Below are 27,109 nucleotides of genomic sequence, written 5' to 3' on the forward strand. Positions count from 1 at the left end.
AGGTTTGTCACTGTCATTATTAGCTGAGACATATTGATAAAATTGTTTACCGTAGTCATTCCACAAGACACATGCTATATTAATTTCTCTATCATAAAATTTTTTGAAACTAGTTTTACTCATAATGTGATATTATTAATAAAAGATAATTAAAATTTAAAATATAAACAAACTTGTGATCCTCTAGTTGACATTCAAGTATATGTACTTGATTATGATGCGAGTTTATAACACGGATAGGTTTATTTCCGATCATCTGTTCTATTATAATTAGATAACAATTATGATTGTTTTCATATATTCTTTGATAACATTTAAGACTCTTGATTTGAGTTACAATTGTAACTTTAAACATTAATACACAAAGCTAATATATAAAAAAAGATAAAATTATGTACCTTTTATTGAGAAATTATGTTGATTTTTTTTTTATTAATTAAATGGTTGTAAATTTTAAAAAATTATTTCAAGTTGATGGTTAAAAATAAATATAATATAAGTATTCATGGTTAAAAAGTGTAAATTATTGATAGAAAACAAAAAATATATAAATTAACGAGACTTTTTATACAAATTAATATAAGTACTAATATAATAATATATTTGGATAATGATTATTATGATTTTTAATTTATAGTTTATCTACATGATGGCATAAGCGATAATCAATTTGATGAAATCGAACGATTTGATTGGTTAATAAGTCATTGGTTTAACGGTCTTATAGTATATATTTTGGTTTAAATGTCTTATACTATATACTAGATGTAGGACCCGTGTGAAAACACGTGCTAAATTTAGAAAAAAATGAAAGTAGAGGGTTACTTGTGAAAATCTCGTAATCCTAAAAATATCAAAACTTATCTCTCTATATATAATTCTCTATCTCAATTTGATGATGTGGCATATCCCAGAGCTCGCCACATCATCTTTTTCCTACGTGGCGATCTCACGTCGTTAGTCTCTTAAACGTTGACACATAAGCTAACACCTATCACAAATCATCATCATAACTTTTATTAATTATGAATAAATAGCATATTAAAAAGTCATAAGCATGATTAGAACCCACAACCTCAAGTTTTTTATGTGAAACATAAACCACTTGATCTAATGAGATTTTTGTTTATATTTTGAAAAACATGATAGATATTCGGTCTAAAATCTTACAAAAATTATTAAAAATATTCTTTATATAATTAGATGACCTTTAACATATATAAAAGAGATATATGGTAATAGTTTCTTACCTAAAATATATATTAATGACATATTCCAAATTTATAAAAAAGTTTCCATATTTTAAAGATCTTTTTAATTCTTATTAAAAAGTAATAATGATTCTTAATTTTTTTTGAAATAATATCTTTTGAGATGTAAATCTTTATAATTTATATTTAATTTTTATTTTCCATCATAAATATATTGCAAAAATATAAACTTTAGATTGCTTGGAACATAAAAAAATGTTGTCTTAATTTAAGTTGAATTTATGTTTTTATATACTCTATGTTTAATTCTTTGAGGGTGGACGTAATACGTAAGGAGGCAAGGTGGTGATCGACCGGTGACCAGTTGGAACACCACCCGCCCTGTAGGTACCAAAGGGGTGGGTAGCAAAGTGGTGATGGTGGTGTAAATCTGGTTTCTTTCTCACTCTCTCACCTTTTTAGTTTTATCTTTTTCTTTGTTTTTTATCACTCTCAACCTCACTCAGTATGTATATTATGTATGTTAATATGAAAAGAGAGTAAATACGTACAAAAATATAGAAAACAAAGGTGAAACTTATTTCTCATTCAATGACTGAATAACCTTAAATAGGCAAAACTACATCTCATGTGATCCTAAAAATAAGGAAATAAACTACCAGCTTTACCTAAGGAATTAGTCATGGGTATGACCCATAATGTCCATATTCTCAATTGCATATAATTCGGTCAACCCCATGACTTTATACCATTTATTTGAAACAACACTAAAACCAACTCAAATACTAACTTAAATAAAACCAACTCAAACTAGATAATATGACTGAGTCAAGATTAATTCCTACATAGACGGTGAGAGAATGGTGAAATATTCATTGCTTGTGGAAGGGGTGATGGAGGATGAAAAAAAGTGAAGATTTATCTTGAGGTTTATAATTTTTCCTTCTAATAATGTTTATTACTTTGTCATTTGATATTTTACTTCATTACATAAAAAAATATCTTCGTTCTTCGATGACAATTTTTTTTTATATTGAACATTTGTTGAACTATTTGATAGAAATTTATGTTATCTCATGGAATGCAAGGGGCTAAACCTAGTAACCCTAATAAATCATAATCTCACCCCCACCACACAATCATCTCACCGCTCGCTTTTATCTGGCCACCTACCTATCACTGTTCTCGCATTTCCGATCAAAAATAAGTGAAGTATGTCTGGAAAGGTATGTTCCTTTGGCTTTGTGGTTACTATTTGTTCGTTTAATCAGTTTATTATACTTGAATCATTGATTATTTAGACATAATAAAGAAGGTCGTTTTTAGTTTGTTTTACTTGAATCATCGATTATTACCTTATCTTTTGGGACCATTTGATTTTTAGGATTACTAAAAAAAATGGTTGATTCGCTTTTAGGGGACAGGGGACCATATGTGTATTTCATTTTTTTTGTTTTCTTTTACCATTTTGGGGACCATGAAGCATGCGTTATTGTTTTTTAACAGAAAAAAAGGTCGATGTTGGGATAATATATATATATATATATATAAGTATATCTATCATTTTCTTTTTTTTGTTATTATTCACTTTTTAGTCAACCGATAGCTTTTAGGGTTTTTATTATTTATTTTCTATTTTTAGCATAATTTAGGATTCTCATTATTTATATTCCATTTTTAGCCTAGTGGTTTATTTTAGGGTTTTAAAGTGTTATATTGTTTCGATTTTAGAAAGTACGTAATGAAAAGTGAAATATATCCTAAACTTTTTTGTTTTGTTTTATTCATATGCAAAGCTTGAATTTGAATTCCAGTTTTTGGTGAAATGTGGAGATGCTAAGCAGTTGGAAAAGCAACTGGTTAGTCGTTTCTATCTTCAAAAAAGTTACAATATGGTTTTTCACCAAAATAGACGTATGTTATATTTTATAATATGGTATTTTCATTATGTTTTTTAGGTCATACCAAAGCTTGTAGTCAATGTCTTGCCAGAAGAAGCTATGTTTCATATGAAATTGCTTGATATTAGGGGCAACAGACATGTGCTTTATGCTGCGCGTTTGGAGGATGGGACTTGTTTGGTTTTTTGGTACTTCTTGGAAAAATTTTGTGAAGTCGGATCCCTACAAACAATTTGCTACTCTTTGCTTTACTTGGAAGAAGGATTTTACATTTGGTATCCAGCTTTACTGTCCAGGTGGTTTGGAATATCGTAGGGTGATGAGGCCTGGTGAACCTGCTGTTAACAGAGCTGATTGAAGCAACTGATTTCACATTTCATCAAGTGGTACGAAAACTCTAATAATCTTTATCTTTATTATCTCTTCCATTTTAGTTTATTATATTAGTGTGGGTAGTATATGAGTCATTGTTGTTGTTTATAGGTGCTTTCTCCCACCCTGCTGTTTAACTTGAACAGAAACGCTGATCATGGTTGGCAAACTACTGCTATTGTTTTGGGAAGGAAGCAAAATGCAAAAGTCAATGTAACCTACCACTATTATGGCCTGGATGATCTGAATGGAAAGATTGCTTGTGGTTTTGAGGGGGTTGTGTGGAGGAACTTTTGTTCAAAAAATAATCTTCGTCCTGGTTACAAACTTAAGTTCACCAACAACTTCGACTTGACATTCAGAGTAGATGTGTTTGGACCTAATGGAAATATTGTTGATGTTAATAAGGTAATAGTAAAAGCAGCATGGTTGGATCAGTGGTAAACACCCTTGCCTCTGAAGACAGAAGTCATGGGTTCGATCCTCATCCCATGTAAAGGTTGGAGAGCCTTTTCTACTATTTAGGTAGAAACTGAAAGCAGCCTTCCTACCTAGGTAGAGGTAAGGTCTGCCTACATCTTAACCTCCCCCATACACTGTCGAGATATTGGGGCTCAAAACCCGCGAAAGACGGCACTGAACAGTTACTTACTTTTTTTTTTCATAAGGTAATAGTTTGTGGCTAAAATTTAATTATGAGTTATTGTAACCCCCTACTTTGTTACAGTTTAGCGTATTGTACAAAATGTTTACGATTTCACTGACAATAAGGAGATGAACTCAAACAGGTCTACCAGTCTTAACTTGTCCGCACCAAGTTCTAAGCTATTTGACAAAACATCTCATTTTAACCAACTTTTAATCGTCTTCAAGGAAATGGTAAGGGTAGTGCTTTCCTTAAAAATGAATAAGAAAAATGTTGAGAAACAAAAGTTACTTGTCTTAAGTATAGTAATTACAGCTCTATATCTAGTCACACATTACCAATTATAAGTAATAATCACAAATGGTTAGTTCAACCTTATCCAAAGTGGTTTTTATAACCTGTTAGATGAGGAGAAAGTGTAACGGCAGAAACCAAAACAAATATTGCTATTTAGATTTCTAGTTGTGGTTTCACAATGTTTTGGTTATTGTTTGTAAAAAAAAGCTTTTTGAAACAAAAAGCAAGAAAGACAAGCAAAACTGGAAACAGTTCAAACTAGTCCTTGAGGATTTAGTCAGAGTCGGTTGCATTCCCTGAATTTCCCACTTTTGGATTGTAGCCACTGAGTTCATCTTGGTATCGCTTCTTATCTGCCAGAGCCTTGGCTTCATAGGGTTCCTTCTCCTCAGCTACAAATGACAATATACATCTTAACACATCAGTAGAAGTTCAAAATTATGTTCAAATTGTATGAAGAATGAAGAATACTTGTTATGTTAAAGCACATATAAAACAATAAAAGAATGATTACGCATAGCAATGACAGTCATGTGCCGCCTTCAGTATATAAAACTACTGTATATTTTTTGGGGGGAGGGGGACTGGAGAGAAAGACATCAACACAGATTAAACCTAAGGCCTAAAGGATTGACCTAGTGGTAAGGCTTGTGGCATTAATTTAAGAAGGTGCCTGCTTTAAATCTTATAGGTACTATTAACCAAGGGTGTGTACGAATACATTTGGGCCAACAAAATAAGACGGGCGAGGATAAGACTGGATCGGTACCAGCTATATTTGGTTTGGTTTCAGAGTGGTTCTTGGTTAAAGATAACTCAAAGTTCAGTCCAGAACCAGACGGCTCTCATTTCCAGATTTTTTTATTTATGAAACTTGAGGCAACACTGGTCTATATCATAGTTACAGAATTTGCTCAGAAACCTTGAATTTCGTATTGGTACAAAACGTACCGAACGCAATATGAAAACGTTCCAAATGATGCGGGTACGTCGAACCGAGTCGATAGGGTACTGTGAACCGAGTTGGCAGGGTACGACGAACTGAGTCCAGTTCCAATCGTCAAATTCCGTCTTGAAATCGCCGAATTCAATTCGTTTTCTTTGATTACAGTTCGTTTTGAGCAGGAAAAACATGTCCCATTACTTCCAAAGCTCCAAATCTCCAAAAGACGTTCCATTTTCCAAGATTTTAACTATAACAACTTACTTTAGCTTTAAAAACAAAACCAATTTACTTAATAAAAATCTTTTTAACAAAGATCTTCATATTTATTACAAAATCACAAAAAATTAGACACTAAACGGCTATATATATCATACTAACTTACTAACCTTTGCACTGAAATTGTAGCATTCCAATCTTCTAGTATTAGATTTTAGTTGGTGTTTTTGGTTGGTGTTTGCTTTCTATTGTATTTCCTAATGTTATGTTCTATCTTTATGAACTTTTGTTTACTTACTCACCGAATTCATAATACACCGTACCATTCGTACCACTTCGTAACGATGAGTATACCCCCTACGTACTGAATTCGTCACAAAGGGCGAATTGCGTACCCGTACTGAAGCGTACCGTGTTTTATGTGACTATGGTCTATATATAAAATTTTCAAAGTATTAAACCAAAATAGAAATTAAATAACAGTTCAATGTGAGACCAAAATGGTTCAAAACCACAATCACACCGGAACCAACTCATGTAGATCATTCTATAAGTCGGGTTACATTACATCTAACTCAATAACTCCCGTCTTATTGTTTCCTGGCGAAAACAAACCTAGCAACTCCTTTAGGGCCATGTGTACGGTCCTGAAGGTATGTACTTCTCTTGGTTCTTGTGGAAATGGATTTTGCACGCAAGGGAGTTACGGGAATAGAAAAGAATCCACTCAAAAATCACAGTGAAAGTAAAAAGACCATCTAACAAAAAGGTATGTGCTAAGTTAACTTTGCTCAAAAAGATAGATTTTGTTTAGAGTGAAAGTAAAAATCAATCCAACACTCTTGGAATTCATGATGAGGGTAAACAAATTATCAGCTGGGTGTAGCTCAACTTCAGGTGTATGGCTACTTGGGCATTTTTCAAAAACATAAAAGTATGAAATAAAGCATGAAGGTCACAAAACCTGATAACTTGTTCCACCGTTCACCGAGCACCCTCCCCATTTCTTGAAAGGCAATATTAGGGTTGTCCCTCTTCACATTCTGAAGTTGAACATATGATGCATAAGAAATTAAAAAAAAAAAATTAACATGTAAGAAATTGATATTACGATAAGTGTAATGCATAATGGTATATTCATTAATATATAACTATGTACGCCAACCTCTCTTTCCATCTGTGAGAAATACATGAAAGCACTCATTGCTCTCTTAGGAGCATTAGGGTCTTTTTTCTTCTTGGGTTTTCTCTTTTTTGACACATCATCTTCACCACCTTTGGGTCTCTTCTTACTTAGAGAGGCTTTAGAAGCAGTAGGCTCTTTCTTTGTTTCCTTCTTCAGAGGTTTCTGGAATTTCAAAAAGCTTACATATCTAACAGAATGTCAAATAAGAAGTGCAAAACCAATATCCAAATATACTTAATACTTGCCTCCATTTCGCCGCCACTTTCACTAGCATCAGAATCCTCTCCCCCAGAATCATCAGTTGGAGAGCCTCCATCATCCTTGTCAAGAACAAAATCCTCGTCCTGAAAAATTTAACTAGGTTTTATGAAATGTTACGCAAACCCAACCAAAGACATGAAACAGATATGGCAAGTTGAGCCGGTCAGGCAGGTTGTTGAAGGGATCAAAATGGGGTTGTGTACAAGTCATAAAGACTGGTTGACTCACAAACACTTTCTTGTCTGGTTTTTCAGATTTTATTATAAATAATTAATGATTAAACTATGATTATAAAATCAAACTTATCACAGTATAAGAATTAATCTCTGAATAAACCATTATAAGTAGACTTTGGGTGACTTTCACCATTTTCGACTTATCTAATCCCTTATCCTTTAACTAATTCCTTTATTTGACCCATTTGCATAAAACACTGCCTAAATTGACACACTTAAAAAAATTCTCTGGAATTACAACTATTAAAGAAAAATAAACCAATACAAATGAGTAACAAATTAAACAAGGATAAAAGTAAATGATATTTGTCGACCACAATACTTTTTAACATTTTATATATGGAATATCAGAAATCTATCCAGCACAAACGATATGAAAATACGATATACACATTTACCTCCTCATCACTTTCATCTAATCCTTGTTCATTCTTTATCCGCTCAAGATGTGGGTCAACGTTATCATCATCCTCATCTTGTAGCACAGCGGCAACACCATCTGTTGGTTTGGCTGCACCAAGATTCATAATTCTAAGACCTTTTGACCTGCATCAATTAGATAGGAAATTCAGAGAAAGCTTTTCTCAAATGACTTTCACTTTCTTGTCTCGGATAACTTTCAAACATGTAACCATACTGACTTGATGAAATCGAAGAGGTTATGATATTCGTTTCTCTGAATGTTCCGGAAAAGATGTTCTTGTTCTGTCTTCAGTCTAATAGAAAGATCAAAGTAATGCATATTTGCTCCTCCAGCAGCATGTCTTTCAAATTCCACATAATCAATCTAAATTAAGATTACAACTAAAGCAAGTCAAGTGGGTACAACTTAGGAATTTGTTCACGTTGAAGATACTAAAACTCAAAGCATGCGGTGTTTAAATGTGATTGTGTGATCTTGAATTTTCACAATCAGATAACTAATAGCAATAGAACAAACTTCAGAATATACTGTTATGATATGTTCTGCTATTTGAAGTGGTAATAATCACATATGCATGTGTTTAAGTGTATGACAATTCTGAATACCTATGAAATTAATGGGTAAAATCACCAAATATGACCACTTTTTGTAAAAATAAAGAGACATATTGTAAAATGGGGGTAAAACTCTATCAGATTAGGTTTAAAAAAAGGGTTAGTGCATGAAAGTGTAATAAACTTTAACCTAAATTGCTATTGTGTTTAAAAACATCTATTGTACGTACTCGACTTTTAATTTCTCACGATTGGTGTATCAAGTCATCTAGGCTAAAAAATGATACATAGATAGCATAAAAGGACCAAAGTTGGATACACATGATAGCAAAAACATACGAAGTTGATTCACACAATAGCAATATAGTCAAAGTTGAACACATACATAAGCAAAGCAAACAATAAAGTTTATACTCACAATAGAGGTTGTAAGTTGGATACATCACTAGTGAAAAGAAAGTCAACACACACAATAAAAATATTAGGGTGGGATACACTACACAATACCAAACAAAGTTTAGTACACTTTCATGCACTAATCCCTTTAAAAAATGGGTAAATTAGTGACAGGGTGGTTTTGTATAACCCTTTAAAAGTCGATTTTGCTTATCCCAATCTCATTCTTTAATGCTTACATAATCTGAAGTTGACTGTGTACCCAAAAATCAAATCTATATACCCCTGACACCTTTACTATGCACACAGAATTTTTATGTGATACCTCATCATATAGAATAAGAGTAGGAGGTTTTGGCAGAAAGAAAAAGCTCTTTTCGAGTGGATAAAGAACACCATCTTCAGCTTTTAAGGATGACTTGACAGCATAACCATCCTGACAACTACGAAATTTTCCTGGCCTCGTGAGTTTTGTTCCAGACAAGCCTCTCAATACCATCGTAAATACTTCATGAATGAGTCCCTGTACATTTGAAAATGATCTAAAAGTTAACTGCCTGCATTAAATGTCACACTGTGGTGTAAACAAAATGAAAATAACAAGATGCAGCAACAATGCTGGCTGGGCATGTTGGGTAAATAACTAAAGATTCAAAAACAGTAAAATCTTTATCCACATTTTTTCCAACTTTAGAAATACTTAAAGTGCAAAACGTCATTATGGCAACAACTCCTAATCCCGCAAACGTCGGGGTATGGGGAAGGTGGGACTTAGACAGTCAAATCCTAACCAAGGTTAGAGAGACTTTTAGTAAATACTCTAGCTTGTTAAAGAAAGTGGCTTCATGGGCTTTTAGACATTTTTTACACTTTAGATGACTTTCAATGTGTTTCCTATCTAGTTAAACCACTTAAACTTGAACCAATATACATAAAATATAAACAAATGGATTGAACTTTTCCACCTCCGAAAACACCATATAAACCAAAAAAAGGCTAGCAATTGAATAATTTCAATTAAAGCTAAAAAAGAAAAACTTATCTTAAAAATTACCTTATACGATGGTTCCAACTTGTCCCTGTACTTGGTAGCAAATAGATCTGGATTCATTGTCAAGGTGCTTTCCACAACATAATCCGTTTCAAACTGTTGAATGCAATAAACAGACAGTAAATATACATTTTTTCACAATAACAAATAAAATTTATCGGAAGCAATCAACAACAAACCTGCAACACTATGTGTGGATACATCGTTTGGCCTTTACGGATAGGTGGATCAAGGGTAACAACAACGAATGTATGTGGCTGATTTGACTGCATTATAAAGTGAGCAATTTGAGTTAGCAATAAAAAAGGACGGCTTCAAAATTTTGTTAAAGAGCAAATGAGCTACATTAGCATATCAATCATTGTTCAGCAAGAAATAAAACTTATTGAGGAGAGGAAAAGGAAAACCTTTGGCAATACAAACACGCGAACTACACTGCTGAACTGAATTTTAAAATCGTTGGCTTGCCCTTGCAGCCTCAAAAAGGATAAATGAAGTTCAACATTGTATCGACCTCTGCAATGATAAAGACAAGTTTAATGATTTTAAATTTCTTAAACGACATGAATCAAAACAATCACAAGTGTCAAAATGGCCCAGGTGGCTATTTAGGTAAACAACTAAAGAAAGTGTTCAAGTCAAGACAGGTAATTTTAGGGTCGCGTTAAACTAAAACACTTTGTCAAAAACTTTAAACTTTTATATTATAAATAATTAGTCTGTCAGATATAATTACCAAAATAATAATGTTTCAGAAATAATCTCGTTTTTTCCAAATAATATAGCTTGGTAGGTTTTATGTGTGTTAATGTGTGACAAATTTGACTCGTTCTGTTTTGAGCTATTCTCCCCATTTAACCCATTAGAGAATTCTCCCCTTCACCAATAAATATGTCTAAACAGCGACCTATTGTAACAATCATGCAAAGAGTTCACCTGGGAGTAAGAATAGCAATGCCCTCAAATGTGACCACAGCCTCCTCACCTCCAGCACCAACATCTGCCATTGACATTATTTTTTCACGAAAGACCTGAAGGGAAGCAAGCGCAACAAGCTTTAGACTAGAAAAAAAGGTGACATATAAACAACGCGATCAAGAAATACAAATTATACAACCTGTGCAGGTGGACGATTTTCATCACCAACAAACTGTGTGTTGTTAGATGGCACATGGAAGCTTAGCTCCATCAATGAATCTTTCTAAATTCATTAAAAAAACAGCTAAAATCAGAAGACTTCAAACGTAACATTGTAGATATGCTTATACTATATGTTGTGTCTACAGGAGCTGAAAATTAATTAACGAAGAGAAACCTCGTTTGCACCAGTTGTGTCATCCACATGAAATTCCAATATGACATCAGTCTTTCCTTGAAGCTGTGTCTGGGACACATCAGCTAAGGAGATTTCAAATGCTTCTTTCTGACCAACATTGAAAGACAGCATGTTGCCTGGATGTTTTCAGAGAGGAAATCACTAGATTACTTTACAAGGTACTAGTAACGGAGTAAGTAGTTTAGTAAAGCATATAATAACACAAATAAATCCATAAGACCATAACTTATAGAAGATAACAAATGTTTTTATCTTATAAGTTTGAAATCTTATATTATCCTAAATTCATGTCACACCACTATATTCTCTCTTGGAGATTTAAAGTAAGCAGACAACAAAAAGGAAATAAGAGATAAGTTAAAGATGTCGCATAAAGGGATCTCAACCATTCAAGCCAACTTCTCCCCAGTTTTTCCCACTAACAGAAAGCTGCTTTTCGTCTGTTTTTAAGCCACAAGTATTCTGGAAAAAGTTGGTCAGGCTAATGACATCCTGAAATAAAATAGAACACCATGATAAGCAAAAGGATGGATGCAATCTTCTAATTTTTTTTCCATGCCAAAATCACACACCCACCTACTCTACACCTTTGTCCCAGTTGGACTTGAACCATTAACCACTTGGTTAAGGAGTACCTTAATACACCATGGATACCGCTAGGCCGAAGGCCAATTGGTAAAATATAAGAGCACAAATGACTTGTATCAAGCATTGGTAAACAATTAACTAATTATAAATCAAAAAGCAATCCACTAGATATTAGATAAACAATTAACAAAAAAAAAAATCAAAAAGCAATCCACCAATTGGTCATGAGCAACCAACTACCAGATTTGTTAGTGGGACTCAAATTGTGATTAAAAGAAATCCGACATCAATGGCAAACACCAGATATATTTAAAGCCAATCATCTTTATACTCCCAAGGGCCTTTGCAAAATGCAAAAACATATTAGAACTTGTTGGATCTAAAGTGAAGATTTGCTATGAGAGGATACAATGCATGTTATAATGGGATCCATAAGTTCTTAAAAAACTTATTATATGTTTATTTACAAACGTAATATGTGTACATAAAACCAATCCAATAAAAGAATGCCACTATTCTATAATTTGTACAAAGAGTATAAATATTATCACACAAAAATAACCTACGTTGAAGTCATAGTGTGCATCTACTTTCACCTAGTGAGTGCATATTTATCCAAGCTATTGAAGAAAAAATATGTATGGTGTCACTTTGGGTCCTTTCTCTTTTAGCGATAAACATCATGTTTCACTGCAATATGCCATGTTCACGTCTCTCTTATCTATAAAAAATTATTCAACATTTCCCTCTAATATTCCCAAATTTATATCCTCTTTATGCATGGTTGATAATTTAGATATACAATCAAGAATGGGTATGTTGCCATTGGGTTTATAGCCCAGTGGCAAAGGGAAGTCCTTCCAATGAAGGTTTGGATTCAGGAAGACCTGAGTTCGAAAACTGAGGGGGCAAGGTTTACCCCTATTAATTGTCGTGCCTTCAGACGAATTAATAGGGGTCTTTCCTCCTACGTCTCCTACTAGGTATTGGGTGAGGGGGCTCTCTAGCGTGAAGACAACATAGTCTAGACTCCCCGTTGTGATATTCGATCGCATCTATCAAGAAAGAAAAAATGGGTATACTTGACACATCTCATTAATTGCATCCCATAAGACAGGGGTTTGACAATGATTAAAAGCATTGTTGCCTCCTAGTTGGACATGGTACAAATGTGAAGAAATGCTGAGCTTTATGAGAAATGATATGAAAATCAGATTGTCATTACCGACGAAACAAATAAACAATATACAGTGACTCATATGTAACTGTACAGGCCTGAACAACCACGGAAATCCGCATACCTGGTCACGAAAACCAGTGAACTTGTATTTCAGACCATCTTTAGTTCTGACGGCAAGCTGATTAGTCCGGGGAACTTTCATCCATGTAAGTCCCAAGATGTCAGACCTATCGACTTCAACAGCTTTGCCACCTCCTTGTTTCTTCCACAATACACCACCTGAATGAACTTTTAGCTGACCTGGATTCTGCATTGTACAATGACCATGCTAGTGATAAAAGGAAAGAATATAAACTAGTGGAGTTCCATTAATCATATATATTAAGATTACTATATATATATATCGAATTAGAGCTGACTAGAAAAAAGAGCTGCATGTTTAACTCTAAAACAATAATGGGAAGTCTTAGCATTAATCATGGAACCTTTAGTTATGTTTTCTATGATATGGTGGTGCACAAGTCCATTAGGGGTTAAAGGTTTGCAAGGCATGTCTTGTGAACTTTAAAATCTAGTGTATAGTGATTATTCATATTAACCGGAGTAAAACCTTTTACCTAAAAAAGTTAATCTCAGAAACGTCTTTTAGTTTATCATTTCTATTTTCAATTATACGAGAAGTATTTTTAATCTCTAGGAAGCTATTAAGAATCTCCGAAATAAAAAGTGTTCAATTCTTTTCTAATTTTTATCTTAGAAAATAGAATGAGTTTTCTATCTTCTGGAATAAAAATAGTTAGAAATCTATTAAAGCCATCTTCAAGAAAATTTGGTTAAATCACATAAAAGTAGGCTTCTTTCTTTGGCTGAAACTTTTTCCTCGAAAGTTCAATCTGAACCCGATTCTGTCCTTAAAGTTCCCCTTAAAAAATTCCTGAGAATATGCCTTATTTTTCTGCAACTATATTTCATCAAATCTTAGGAAAAATCAGGTGAAACTGAAAAATAACAAAACCAGATTGAATACGAACTAATGGAAAAAAAATTTTCATTTTTATGACATGCTACATGTAGATTTCTTTTTTTTTAACCTAGGTATTTGAACCACTTTGTGAGGCGTATACTCCCAGAACGACCACTCATTTTGTGGGGAACCCGGAATCTTCGAGGTGGACCTTCGTGGCCACAAGGGGTTATATTTTTTTGGTCCTAGGCTTTGTACTTAGGATCTCATGGTATTTTCAGTTTTTCACCCTAGTGGTGATGTTACATACAAGTTTCAAAGATTAGTTACAAACTAAACTGCAATCAGATAAGAGGAACCAAAAAGAACAAGACTCAAAGAAATGAGAAAACTCACCGAGCCCCCTCGACCTCCAAGTGATACATTATTGAACGAGTGGCCATCCGCCATTTCTTTAAATTTAAGACACCAAAGGACCCTCAGCTGCAGATTCTTTAACAATCAACAACTGCTTCAAAAGTCATATAGATGATTATTTGGTCACACTTGCAAATCGATAGAAACGATTACAGTAAGATTTATCAACACAAAAAAAAAAGCTTGCACATTTGCCCGTTATTCCATTATATTGACAGCAAAGTATGTTTATAAATGTTTTTCACTTCAAAAAGAACTATAACATGTATCATAATGTAAAACATACTATTGTGTATGTATCTAGCGACTTCTTCATCATGTAACCACATATTTGCGGTAACATTACAGACATATAAGTTGTCATGTCATCAAAATATGTAACAAGTCAAACAAGACGGTCCAGCCAAACACACAATAGCAATAACCGAATACATACACGCAAATCAAGTTCTAATATACAACAATACTACAGATTATTCTTTTTTCTATAAATATAGTCTAATACATTTAGAAAATCACTTAAACCTAAAACTTTATCAGCAATAACTTACATAAAAAAATCATTATTACTAATAAATTTAAATATCCTAATATATTACATTATAAAATAAAAAACTAATGAAACGCATACCCAATATCCATTATATTCGTACACAAAAACCTCGATATTTCGATAACTAGAGACAATCACCATTCGATACATAACCGAAAACACAAGTATCGAAAATCATCATATCAGTAACCATTCAATGTAAATGCAAAAGCTAATAATATCATCATTAATGCTATAAATAAAAACATCATTTCTGCACTAAGCAATATATACATATATTAATACACATGTATATGTATATATATGTTATGATTTCAGCTGGAAATACAAAAAACAGATAAAAATATATATGTATTATATATATATATATGAACAAAAGTGAGAAATATAGATAGATATAGATTGAGAGTATATGTGACATACTGAGATGATATTCAGATTAACAGGAATACGATTACGAATGGCGATTGAAAAGATACATGCCGAATAAATGATGAATGAATTTTGATTTCGACTTTGTGTGAGACAGGGGGGAGGCGGGTTTTAACTTTAAGGAAAGTTTATACAAACAAGTCCCACTTCATTTTCGTTAGGTTTTCCTTGCTTCTTTTTTATTTTTATTTGTTTTTTGTATAGTAACTGTTTTTTATAATGTCATGTTTAAAATATATTTTGTTTAACTTTAATTATATAAGAAAAAAAAAAAGTTTTAATGGCATTTTATTCTACTCCTAAGTTACGTATGCCTGAAAACTAGATTTCTCGAAAAACCCCTACTAATCCACCCTCACAAATGTAAGAAGTGAGACTCGAACCTAGATGGATCCTTCAAAGGTCAAAGACCTTACAAATGAACCACCAACTCATTGACAAAAGAAACCATATTTGATAATAACCATATTTATGTCGATGAAATGTGCGCTTTGTACGAGACTAGTAAGGAGTTTTACTTTAGGCTCAACTCAATGACACGATTTACATATTTCACCATCCATGTCATGCAAGTTATTTGTTCTTTTCATTAGTTGATAATATTGCAAATATGTAAGATTTGTTTAGAAAATTAAATTATTTTATTAATTATCTTTCGCATTATTAATTAGTTAGAATAGTCATTATAATTGATTTAATTAGTTAATTATTCTTTGATAGATTAAGTTACTTTGACTAATTAGCTTATTGATTAATCTAGATTGATCAGGATTGGGGAGCTTATCGGATTGGCAAGGGGATAAGTTAAGATTTTTTAAAGACTTAAATCAGATCACAAAAGATTTGGATTCTTTATATATTTAATAATAGTTTTCGAGCTTATATGTAATAAACTTCAATCCTTAACATAAAACTGTTTATAATTGTCTATAGGTATTAACATATTCCTTCAAAGTTCAAATATTTAACATATAATTAAATTAATATCAGATTTTATAATGATATTAACTTACTAAGTTTTTAGGGGTTCATGGAAACAAAGGTTGGAGGACTACTTTTAAACTAAAACCAAAAACGTTAAAGAGAGGAGTTGATGGTATACAAAAAAAAGTAAAAGGTGATAAATTAAAATTCAAATTAGGGTAATATAACATATCCCATTTACAGCCGTCACACATTTATAGCTATATTCACTATTGTCATGCTTTTTTTTTTCCTTTTTTTTTTTAACGGATTATTATACAACTATTGAAAAAATACACTGACAGATCAATAGTGAAAATTAAAGGTGTTGTTCAATCCGATTTTAGTTCCTATATATGCTATTTTTCTCCCTATTTCTTTCTTTGTCTCTCTCTAGTATATACACGCTACCGGCCAGTCAACTACTACCAGAGAACACTATGACAGTTCGGCGACAAGCAATATCCTCCCTAGTCTTCGATTTATTCAAATCTCGATTGATTTGGCTGGATGTTGACCGACTTGACCAGATCTTGTGTGTTTGTCATCGTTGATCGAGCTTTGGCCACTGATCTTTGATCTAATTCCAAGAAATCGGTTCGATCAACCGATTTTTACCACCATGAGGTTAATTAGAATGCTTATGTGTTTTAATCAGTTAATATAATTAATTATTTTCAAATAATTAAAGGTTTTAATTATACATTTTCAACCCTTTTGATCTAAAAAAGTAACTTTACAAACCTTTATAAACGATGAACATTCATTTTCGATACAAACTAGTTGCATGATTAATATAATCCCAACATATATATATGAGAAAAGTGAATGTGGGGTTGTTACACACCTAAGTTGAGTGAAAAACCTTTCATATATTAATATTTTAATATTAATGAATAAATGATAGGCCCCCTGATTTTTATGGAATAAAAAATCAAGATGTATATAGGTTTTTCACCCAAGTTGGGTATGGGACAACCCCACACTCACTTCCCCCTATATATATATATATATATATATATAGGAAAAGAGAATATAAGGTTGTCCGACACCTAAGCTTAGGTGTGGAACCCCTCACATCCTAATATTTTATTATTTACTGTTTAATGAATAAATGTTTGGGCCCCCATGATTTTTATGGTTTAAAAAATTAATATGTGAGTGTCCGACATATAAGCTTAGGTACCTAACAGCCTTATATTCTCATCCCCCTATATATATATATATATATATATATATATATATATATTATAGGTGGAAGGGAATATGAGGCTGTTAGGCATCTAAGTTGGGTGAAAAACCTCTCACATACTTTTTTTTAACCATAAAGTTTATGGGAGGCCAAACATTTATTCAAAATATTAAAATATTAGTATGTTAGGATTTTTTTAATCCATAAAAAATATGAGAAACAATTATTAATTCATTATACATTAAATATTAAAAAATTAATTTGGGAGAGGATTTCACCCAACTTGGATGCATAACAGCACCATCTTCACTTTTCCTTTTATATATATATATATATCTATATATATTCTTTTGTTAAGAAATGATGTGGTAATATTGAATTTACTTGGTTGATAATTTAAGATGAAATCTGTTAAGATATATTGCACATAACTTTTTTTGAGGTGAAAATTTAAATGCACACAAACTGATCGATCATATGCTTGAATGAATGTTTACCTGATCGTACCAGTTCTTTGGTTCGTATTTAAGTTTGAAGTTTTGATTGAATGAACATTTTTGTGATAATGTTTCAATGAACCTTTTTTGCTTAGTGGTTGTTTATGAAGTTATGAGTTAATCGATTTTGGCTTGGCCGTAGAATTTGCTCAATATTTCTTAACCGACTAATAAGTTCATCTATTAATTAGATGTTGACTAATTGATTTTGCTCAGGGTTGGAATTTGATAAGTAGTGTGTGTTTGTTTAATTGTGAATTTGGATGCATCGTATTTTATATTGGAAGGTTAAGTTGATCAACTAATTGATTGTTCGAGTAAATAGCTTACATTTAGTGAGGAATTTTGCTCAAAATTACTCACCATATAAGCTATTTACCACAACAATAAAAAAGTAAATCAATTTAACCATCCCAATACAAGTTACAATCATCTAAATTCAAAATTAAACAAACTAATACCAGTTATCAAATTTAACCATAAGCAAAATGAATATGCTAATTAACATCTAACTTATAGATTAACTTATTAGTTTAGCTAAGAGTCACTAATCAATATCTTTCACTAAGCCAAAGTAGATCATCATATAATGTCATAAACATTCACTGGGCAAACAAAGTTCATTTACAAGCTGGATTTAATCAAAATTCCAAGTTCAAATCCGAACAAACCAATTAACACAATCAAGTAAACATTGCAGATATATGATCGTCAATTTGTGTACATTTAAACTTTCACCTCAATTTGTGTACATTTAAACTTTCACCTCAAATACATATTATTTATGTGTAATATAATCTAACACATTTCAACTTAAATCGTAAGTAAAGTGAATTAAGTATTAACAACATCATTTCTCAACAAAAAACAACGAGATACATATATTGTGTGGGTGAGAGAGAGAAAGGGAAAAAGAAAACGTGACCTTTTATTTTACTGGAGAAACAAATGTACAGGTGATGAAAAGGGTGGAAGAAAACGGAGTAGTGATTAGATAATTTGGCCAAAAGACAAGATATCTCTACACCCAATATATATATATATATATATATATATATATATATATATTGAAAAGTTATTTTGAGAACCTTTTTTTGCGAGAACCTTTGAGAATTTTTCAAATTAAGCCCAACCGATGACTATTCTTTACATGAAAATTGTTTTTTGATTGTTTTCTGAATAACTTATGTGTAATTTTGAAGTTTATAATTGTGTGAAGACATGAATTATCATCCGTTATACAATTATGTGGAGATTTGGATTCTTGATAACATATGCACGAATATTACTATGATTACATGTGATCGACTTGCATACATGTGATCATAGCAATATTCGTGCACATGTGATCAATAATCCAAATCTCCATATAATTGTATAACGGATGATAATCTATGTCTCCACACAATTATAAACTTTAAAATTACACATAAGTTATATTCAGAAAACAGTCAAAAAACAATTTTCATGTAAAGAACAATCATCGGTTGGGCTTGATTTGAAAAGTTCTCAAAGATTCTCACAAAAAAAAGAGTTCTCAAAATAACTTTACCATATATAATTAAGTATATATGTATATATATAATTAAGTTTTAAATATAATCTATCTAAGAGTTTTTTTTTTTGTAAAGTTATTTAGACGTGCCGGGGGCATTTTTAACCAACAAATCGTTGGACCTTCAACCCCTCCTCATGGAAAATACCTTGAGATGAGAAATCCAAGACTCGAACCTGAGACCTTAGAGAAAACTCATCTCCGGAGCCCACATAGTGGATTTAGAAAAGATACCCCTGACCAACCTACCTAAATAGAGTTGGTTAAGTTGATCTAAGAGTTAAGATCAATTCCTTGGTTCTAATTTAAAGTTTAATTCAAATGAACAAACATGATATAATAATATACTAGAAAAATGAATGAGCTTATGTTAAACTAAGGCCTCTCTTTATAACACCCTACTTCTAACTCACTTCTTCCATTATTCATCCTTCTAACTCACATATCAACTTGTCACTCCTTAGGTTTCGAACCCTTGCACAAAATAATATGATGACGAGTAAAGGTAAGTTGATTACCATGTTATCTTTACTATATTATATTGGGATTATCATATATATGTTAATAAAGATTTTGATTTTTTATTTATGATCTGTTTTAAAATTCAAATTTTGAGATGTCCAAAATATATTTAATATATCAACATTCTTAACAACTAACAAATATAGTCTATCAAAAATATTCTTGATTTACAATATGTATCCTTACCTTCTAAAATAACTCCATTATACTCAATTACATTAATAACTTACACCTATCGCCCCGTCACCATCCCTCGCCACCGCATCACACGGAAATCTATCTAGTTATGTATGTATGTAAAGCTATGGGGTGAAATGAAAAAATAAATAGATGTAAAACGTCGCAATTTCAAGTTTTCAACCCATTAACCTTTGAAAAAGTTGATTTTAAGATAATGCTCGACATGAATAAAAGTACGAGGCAAACTTCATTGGGTAAACACGCGCACTTCATGAATCTTTTGTTGTGCAAATGTGGTACAAGCATAGAAATAAAAAACAAAAAAACATTGTTATTCTTGCATTAGATGAAGATGCATGTTTTATAATGAAAATGATCAATTGACAAGGTAAAGGAACAAACGCAAATGCTATAAAATGAGTAGTGATTAAAACTGGTAGGTACAACCGTACAACAAAACCATTGCCATAAACAACTTTTAGCATATTTTCTAAAGAAATAAATGAATAAATAAGAAATAAAATGAATCCAAGTAGACATCAGGATCCATCTGTTAAAGCATTTATGCAGTTTGACCTTTTACTTTGTAAAAGTCTCCTGCCTTTATTCAAAAAAGTCAAAAGTTAAAAGTCAAAACTCAACTACAACAGATTAATTTAGTTAGCAGTGATGGGGGTCCTGGGACTAGGCAGACCCATGTATGAAAGCCTAGGAGAGAGCCTGAGGTTCGGGCATGGTCTAGGTGATGGGATTGGCCCAAAGCTCCCTTGGGAAATACGAGGAGACAGGTTAACTTGTTCAAGGGCACGAGCTTGGAGCTCGGTTGGGTAATCCCGGACAAGGCCAATACGTGGACCGGTTCCTGAGGTCCACTTGCTAGAATAGTGGTTAGCTTCTTGGAAACGGGCTGAAATAGGACCTGCGGTTAGTCCTTGAATAAAGGTGGGTGTAATTGGATGTTCTGCGTTAGTAGGTGAACGTAGAATGTCTTGTGGCCTTGTACGTGGAATGACCAATCGTTTAGGCTTTGTTTCCTGTTGGGTGACCTTAAACGAAAATCCAATGTCGTCGTCATCAACTGAGCATCTCTGCATTAAACAGTCGTGTATGATCAGAAAACCAAACATCATGAGTAATAACAACTTAAGTCATCGATTTATCAGTGTACAATTTGACAGAGCTTGGATCACAAAATATTTATCATACCTTAACATTTGTGAGATCAACATGATTTTCTTCCAAAAAGCAAATAAAATCTCTAAAGTTTTCTTCTGTTGGGAGGTAATGACCACTATAAGGCCAAATAGCCTGAGAAACAATGACAAATGGTTAAAGAGACGGATATTTGAATGATGAAAGATGAAGTGTGTATGCATCGTGGACTTTTACCTCAAGAATGCCGCCATGGGCCACCAATCTTCCCGCAGCAGTGGTGGCGCCACCGGCTAAAAAACTTGAATGTTGAAACAACCCTTTCTTTTTTTGGCCAACGTACAAATTTTTTGATGTGTCAAGAACAAAGATCCATTTAGAACCCTCAACAGTTTCCAAAAGCAACCCGCTTTGTCTGTAAACCAGCTTCCCGTTTTCAACTATCACTTTGTATAATTCCCTTTCGTTCTGTTTCATCAAAGGTGAATCAGAAACATTTATCAGGAAAAAGCTGGTACTTTATACAATAGAGAATCTTAAGGTTGTTATACTTTATATTCAAATAAAGAGCGATTTTCTGGCCAAGGATTTTATAGGTAACCAGTTTCCTTAGTAGCTTCTAAGCTTAGAACATAGATCATGAGACAGAAACTTACGGGGCCTAAATATTTGATGCATTGTTGTTGTAGACGAACCCTCGGACATCTTTCAAGGTTTGTTTCTTTCCCATCTCCAACATCCAACCTTCATTTGTTAAAAAAACACTATTAGGATTTTCAAACTCAACATATGTATCATGTCTAGGAAAATGGTTTGAACTTTCGCTTGATAATTGACAGAAGCCTACCAGTAGAAGAAAGGTTGACTGCTTTCACTTCCAAACCATATATCATAGTATATGTTCAAATTATGGCCATAACGATGGCGTGGGTCAATCTGCATGCGGCATTAAGGGACTTTGGGTTAGAAATAGTTTAGCAGATTTTGATAATTGCATCAAATATCATGGTTCTTGTACCACATGAACATTTCAGATCTTTTAAAGCTATATACAATACGATACTTAAATATCAAAACAAATCGTGTGATAGAATGTATGATTGAGAAGTACTCACAGCTTCAAGCCAATGTTGCAAAGCCAACTTCTGAGCTTTTTCATTCTTGGATAGACCCTTTCCCACTTTAGCAGCCCTAGTCCGAGCCCTGGCCCACCGTGAAGTCGCAGTTTCTGGTTTCTCGACGTTGAAAAATGAAACTGAACTGCGATCCAAGGCTGCAAAATCCAAAGCCTTCCACCTATAATTTATCATTACATTCAGAAAATTAAACCTAAGACTTATTCAACAAATCGAGTCATTGTTTTGACTTTTTTCAAGTCAAAAAGTCAACCTATGACTCAGTTTTTTTAGTACCCACAATGTTGGATCAAGTGTTAGACCGAAACTAACCAGAGCTCCTCAACAACAACGGCACAATCGGCTAGATTTCTTCGTGTTCGATAACTTTTATATACTTTCTGAACTGTAGTAGCAGCAGCATTGAGCTCGTTTACAGGTCGTGGCGAAAAGAAGACTGTTGACCCAGGTGAGGTCAAACCTCCCGTATTATAATCCGGCTTTATAGGTTCCAGTTTCTTAAACTCCTGCACAAGATTTTTGAAAGAAAGGGTGGTTTCAAGCATAATCCTTAAAGGCTCACATTTCTTCAGTTTGACTGCATTTCGTCTACTCGAATCAACAAATGAATCTTCGGGTTCTTTTGATATAGCTTCTGGTTCAGATTTCTTCAAGTTATTGGTTCTTAATCCAACATTAAGTTCATAAGGCAAGATCAATAGACTATGGTCCAAGATTTCTTCCCAAGCTGATGTTAACAATGATAAGGACAAACCCATAAGAGTATCCAATTTCTGCACCAAAACAAACCAGTTTGTCAAAAAAAAAAAAAAAAGATTAATAATTTAGGAAACTTTACTATTATAGATAGGCATTAAAATATCAACATCACATAACTATTGAATTAATGTAATTAAGAACACAAATATTCAAAGTAGTTAAGTACATATGCCAAGCTAGGAATTAGGAAATATATTCCAATTTAGCACAAATATATTATATTTTATGTCTAAAATATGTAAACACTTCCAAACCTTATTAATCGATAATCCAATTTAAAAATGAAAAGTACGTCATGTTTTTCATTATAATATAATTCCAAGTTATACACGTAAGTGAATAGGATATACATAAACCAACCTTAAACCCTACCAAAGAAAACACACATAGAAACATCAAGTTCAAACTCTACAAGAGGAAAACAACATAAATTAACCTGATTGTTTCACACATTGAGTTAAATAAAAATATGCTTAGAAATGTCAAAAATCTTGTACCAGATTCCTAAAACTTGATTATTTTTAAAGAACCCAATACATGATGTATCATCATAAACAATAGCCAAAAAGGAGTTGAAAACTAGTAATAATACATAAAAAATCATACGCACTAAAAATCTTGAAAAAACAGTCGTAAACTTACCTTCAATAAAGACAATAATAGCTATATATATCCAAATATATATTTCGACAGTTCAACTGACTAATTTCTTTGATATATGGGCTACATACAATGCAGGACTTCAATAGATATTTGAATATGAATATGATTATGACCAACCAACTACCTATTTTCACCTATATATACAACCCATCCCTTTGAATATTATTAATGTTAAAAAAAAGTCTAAACAAAAAAATTCTTGACTTTTTTAGACACGAAATGTGGAACATAGTAGAGAAAAAAAAAACATGAACTTTTTTTTTTCTACTTGTGTAAATGCTTGACTGGGGACAAGAAAATGAAAATTTTCAAAACAAAGGTTTGACTTTTTGATATTTGAGTTATTTGAACAAATCAAGAAGCCCCAATAGCAAGTTATATATATGTTGATAAGTTCAAACTTCAAAGCTTGAGAATGTGGAATACGCTAATATAAAGTTTATATTTGCACAAATGTTTCTATTTTTGGAACAATTAATTAATGTGTTGTGTACTTGCGACATGTGTATGCATAATAAGTGCAAGCGTGTATGTATAGGTTGCTAAATATAGCAAGAGATTGGTAAAACATAGAATTAGAGACAAAAAGAATAAGAATGGTCAAAGGAAGAAAGTTGGTAACGGGCTATATAGATGGCTTCAAGATAAAGTCTCATAATACAATGCATTTTCCCCACATACCTATGAAGTAAGTATAAGAAAGTCAATTTAATTGGTAAAAAACTACCTTAAACTTGTGACATCATGCATAATCTCTACGACTCAACTCCTCATTATAGAGAGAATAATAGTTTCTTGTTCTAACAAAAAGCCTTATTGTATCTTAAAATTGTGACATCATTGTTGGTTAATTAGTTCGACACCATCACAAGAACACCCCAGAGTAGATCCGGCAACACCTTCAGCGGCTAGATCCGACCACCAACACATCATAATCTTAAATTATCTTAATATATCACTAATCTATCAATGCAAAGGATTTAGAAAATCTAATTAGAAGAAATTTTACAGAAAATCAAAATTCATTGCAAAATCCAAGCAACGTTAATTCAACTTTTACGAGTCAGAAGTTGAGTCGATTTACACCAAACAACTAGTGGCGAAGCCACATATGTCTTTGGACGGGCCAAGGCCCATCCCAAACATATATTAGTACTAATGATTTACATATGTAATTTTATAAGATTTTAACTTTTGCTTGTATTTGGCCCATCCCAAAATCAGATTTTGTTTTTTGATTTTATAAAACAACAAAATATATATATATATATATATATATATATATATATATATATATATGTGTGTGTGTGTGTGTGTATGGGGATGAGAATATAAAGCTGTCGGGTATCTAAGCTTAGCTGTGGAACACTCACATATTATTTTTTTAATCCATAAAAATCATGGGGCTCATGCATTTATTCATTATACAATAAATAATAAAATATTAGTATGTGAGGGTTCCATACCTAAGCTTAGGTGCCAGATAGACTTATATTCCTTTTTCCCTATATATATATACACACATTTATATGTGTGTATATATATATATAAGCTCGTTTAAGATCGCAAGCTTAATCGAGTTACGTATTTAAAGTTCGAGCTTGGGCTCAATTAGTAACGAGTCAATAACTAAGCTCGAATTCGGCTCCAACTTGTTTAGACTCGGTTCGAAACGATCATTTTACAAATCGGATCGAGTAGGCTTGACTCATTTACACCTTTAATTTTGGCCCATCCAAAGTATAAAACTTGGCTCCGCCACTGCAAACAACAGTCGACTTGTTGGCTCTCTTTTGTCCAGACCTTTACGAGTCGTTGTGTGAACTTACACCGAATTAACGTGAGTCGCAAACTTATAATTATCGTAATATGATACTATGATTATATATTATATTTATGACTACATTATTTTGTGTGTATTATATGTAATTTTTTTTTTTATCTATTTAGTGCGAATCTGTAAATAAACTATAACTTTATATCTCAAAACCATTGAATACGAAATATGTTAATTAATTTATTATGATAACCAACTTATATGTTGTTTATAAAAATGTTACTTATATAATTGCACTATATGTAATATCTCAAAATGTCATGACTTTTACTACTCTAATAACGTTTCAGATCCCAAATCAAGAAATCATGTTTTTAAGTCACAAGTCGTCGGAGTCGACAATGCAACTTTATCCCAAGAGGAACGTTTCCACCAATGCACTCCAAATGGTCAATTTTTCATGTTTGCTTCAAGGTTTGAATAATCATGCATGTCTCCTAATTAACAAGGTTTAGGCTCTCGTCAACAATATTATATATAATTACTAGTATTAATACCCATACGATATACGGTTGTTTAAATATATTTGATAACAATCATATTACATATAGTCGGTCCTAAAGAATTTCAAGCCTAGAAGGAATCAAGATAGAATAAAAAGATCGTTAGGCTATGAAAATTAAATTTGATCGGCCTATAAACCAAAATATGTAAGTGCTCATCATCTTAGCTAATTCATTAAAAAACTCATCATTCATTTTTAAAGGAATAGATATTTATTGGTAAAGTCATTAATAGTGTATTTTTAATTTTCACCTTTGTAAGGTTGATTATTAGAAGTTTTTGGAGAGTTTTAAGTTTCATTCGTGTTTGTTAGGAGTAGGAGTATAATGTATTACTGTAATATATATCTACATAATTATTAAAACAGTAGGAAACCGAGCCTTCTAAAGCATTTTTTAAACTCAAAGTTATTCTAAAAAATTGCTACGTAAGATTTATGTTACGTGGCGTCTTCATAAATTTTCCACAATATTTATATGTGAAAAAGAAGAAACTATATTTATTTCATTATTTAGATTCAATTTTATAAGGCAAGTATACTCTTTCATTATATTAAAAAAAGATTTGCCATGCACATTATTGTTTCCCATCGATCAACTAGCACAAAGTTTATTTTGTATACTAATGCATAAAACAATAAATTTTGTCATCATTTCCTTTAATAAAATGTTTACCAAAGTTTCTAACGAAAATTTCATAGAGGACCATTTAATGTTTTGATGTTTATGTGAGCTCTTTTAATAATATTAATATTTTAATATCATATATAAAACTCTTTTGTTACGTGATTCATAATTTATTTATTTTCCTCTAAGAAGAGTAAATTCGGGATGCACAACTACAAGAAAAGAAGGTTTATTATTTCAAATTCTTATGGATTTAGTATTTTAGTTTGAAGGTTTTTATGGGAGTGGTTGTTTGTTTGATAAGTTGTAAGATGATCCCTCATATCATATTTAGCTTCATAAACATTGAAGAACGT

At 32.2% G+C, this 27,109-nt stretch overlaps 2 protein-coding genes and 1 long non-coding RNA gene across 3 annotated transcripts; 1 reads left to right on the top strand and 2 right to left on the bottom strand.

Moving 5' to 3' along the window:
- Nucleotides 1-2,869: 2,869 nt before the first annotated feature.
- On the top strand, nt 2,870-4,079 carry LOC122598355. The gene is made up of 3 exons (XR_006323600.1): nt 2,870-3,070; nt 3,170-3,498; nt 3,596-4,079. It is a non-coding gene; the product is annotated as an uncharacterized LOC122598355 (long non-coding RNA).
- A 470-nt stretch (nt 4,080-4,549) lies between these two features.
- Nucleotides 4,550-15,279, bottom strand: LOC122595442 (FACT complex subunit SSRP1-like). The gene is made up of 17 exons (XM_043767801.1): nt 15,159-15,279; nt 14,162-14,273; nt 12,923-13,108; nt 11,420-11,525; nt 11,013-11,149; nt 10,815-10,898; nt 10,634-10,728; nt 10,105-10,213; nt 9,877-9,963; nt 9,701-9,793; nt 8,972-9,169; nt 7,914-8,059; nt 7,671-7,818; nt 7,021-7,119; nt 6,755-6,937; nt 6,554-6,632; nt 4,550-4,819 (listed from the first exon to the last, which is right to left on the bottom strand). Exons 2-17 carry the CDS (start codon nt 14,213-14,215, stop codon nt 4,701-4,703), a joined length of 1,923 nt encoding a protein of 640 aa, XP_043623736.1. The 5' UTR covers nt 14,216-14,273; nt 15,159-15,279; the 3' UTR covers nt 4,550-4,700.
- A 5,346-nt stretch (nt 15,280-20,625) lies between these two features.
- On the bottom strand, nt 20,626-23,145 carry LOC122597937 (IQ domain-containing protein IQM1-like). Its single transcript, XM_043770530.1, has 7 exons — nt 22,677-23,145; nt 22,344-22,524; nt 22,076-22,164; nt 21,885-21,972; nt 21,466-21,696; nt 21,283-21,384; nt 20,626-21,164 (listed from the first exon to the last, which is right to left on the bottom strand). Exons 1-7 carry the CDS (start codon nt 23,120-23,122, stop codon nt 20,733-20,735), a joined length of 1,569 nt encoding a protein of 522 aa, XP_043626465.1. The 5' UTR covers nt 23,123-23,145; the 3' UTR covers nt 20,626-20,732.
- Between the last annotated feature and the right edge of the window lie 3,964 nt (nt 23,146-27,109).

This window comes from Erigeron canadensis, chromosome 4, assembly GCF_010389155.1.
Source record: "Erigeron canadensis isolate Cc75 chromosome 4, C_canadensis_v1, whole genome shotgun sequence".
Taxonomy (NCBI): Eukaryota; Viridiplantae; Streptophyta; class Magnoliopsida; order Asterales; family Asteraceae; genus Erigeron; species Erigeron canadensis.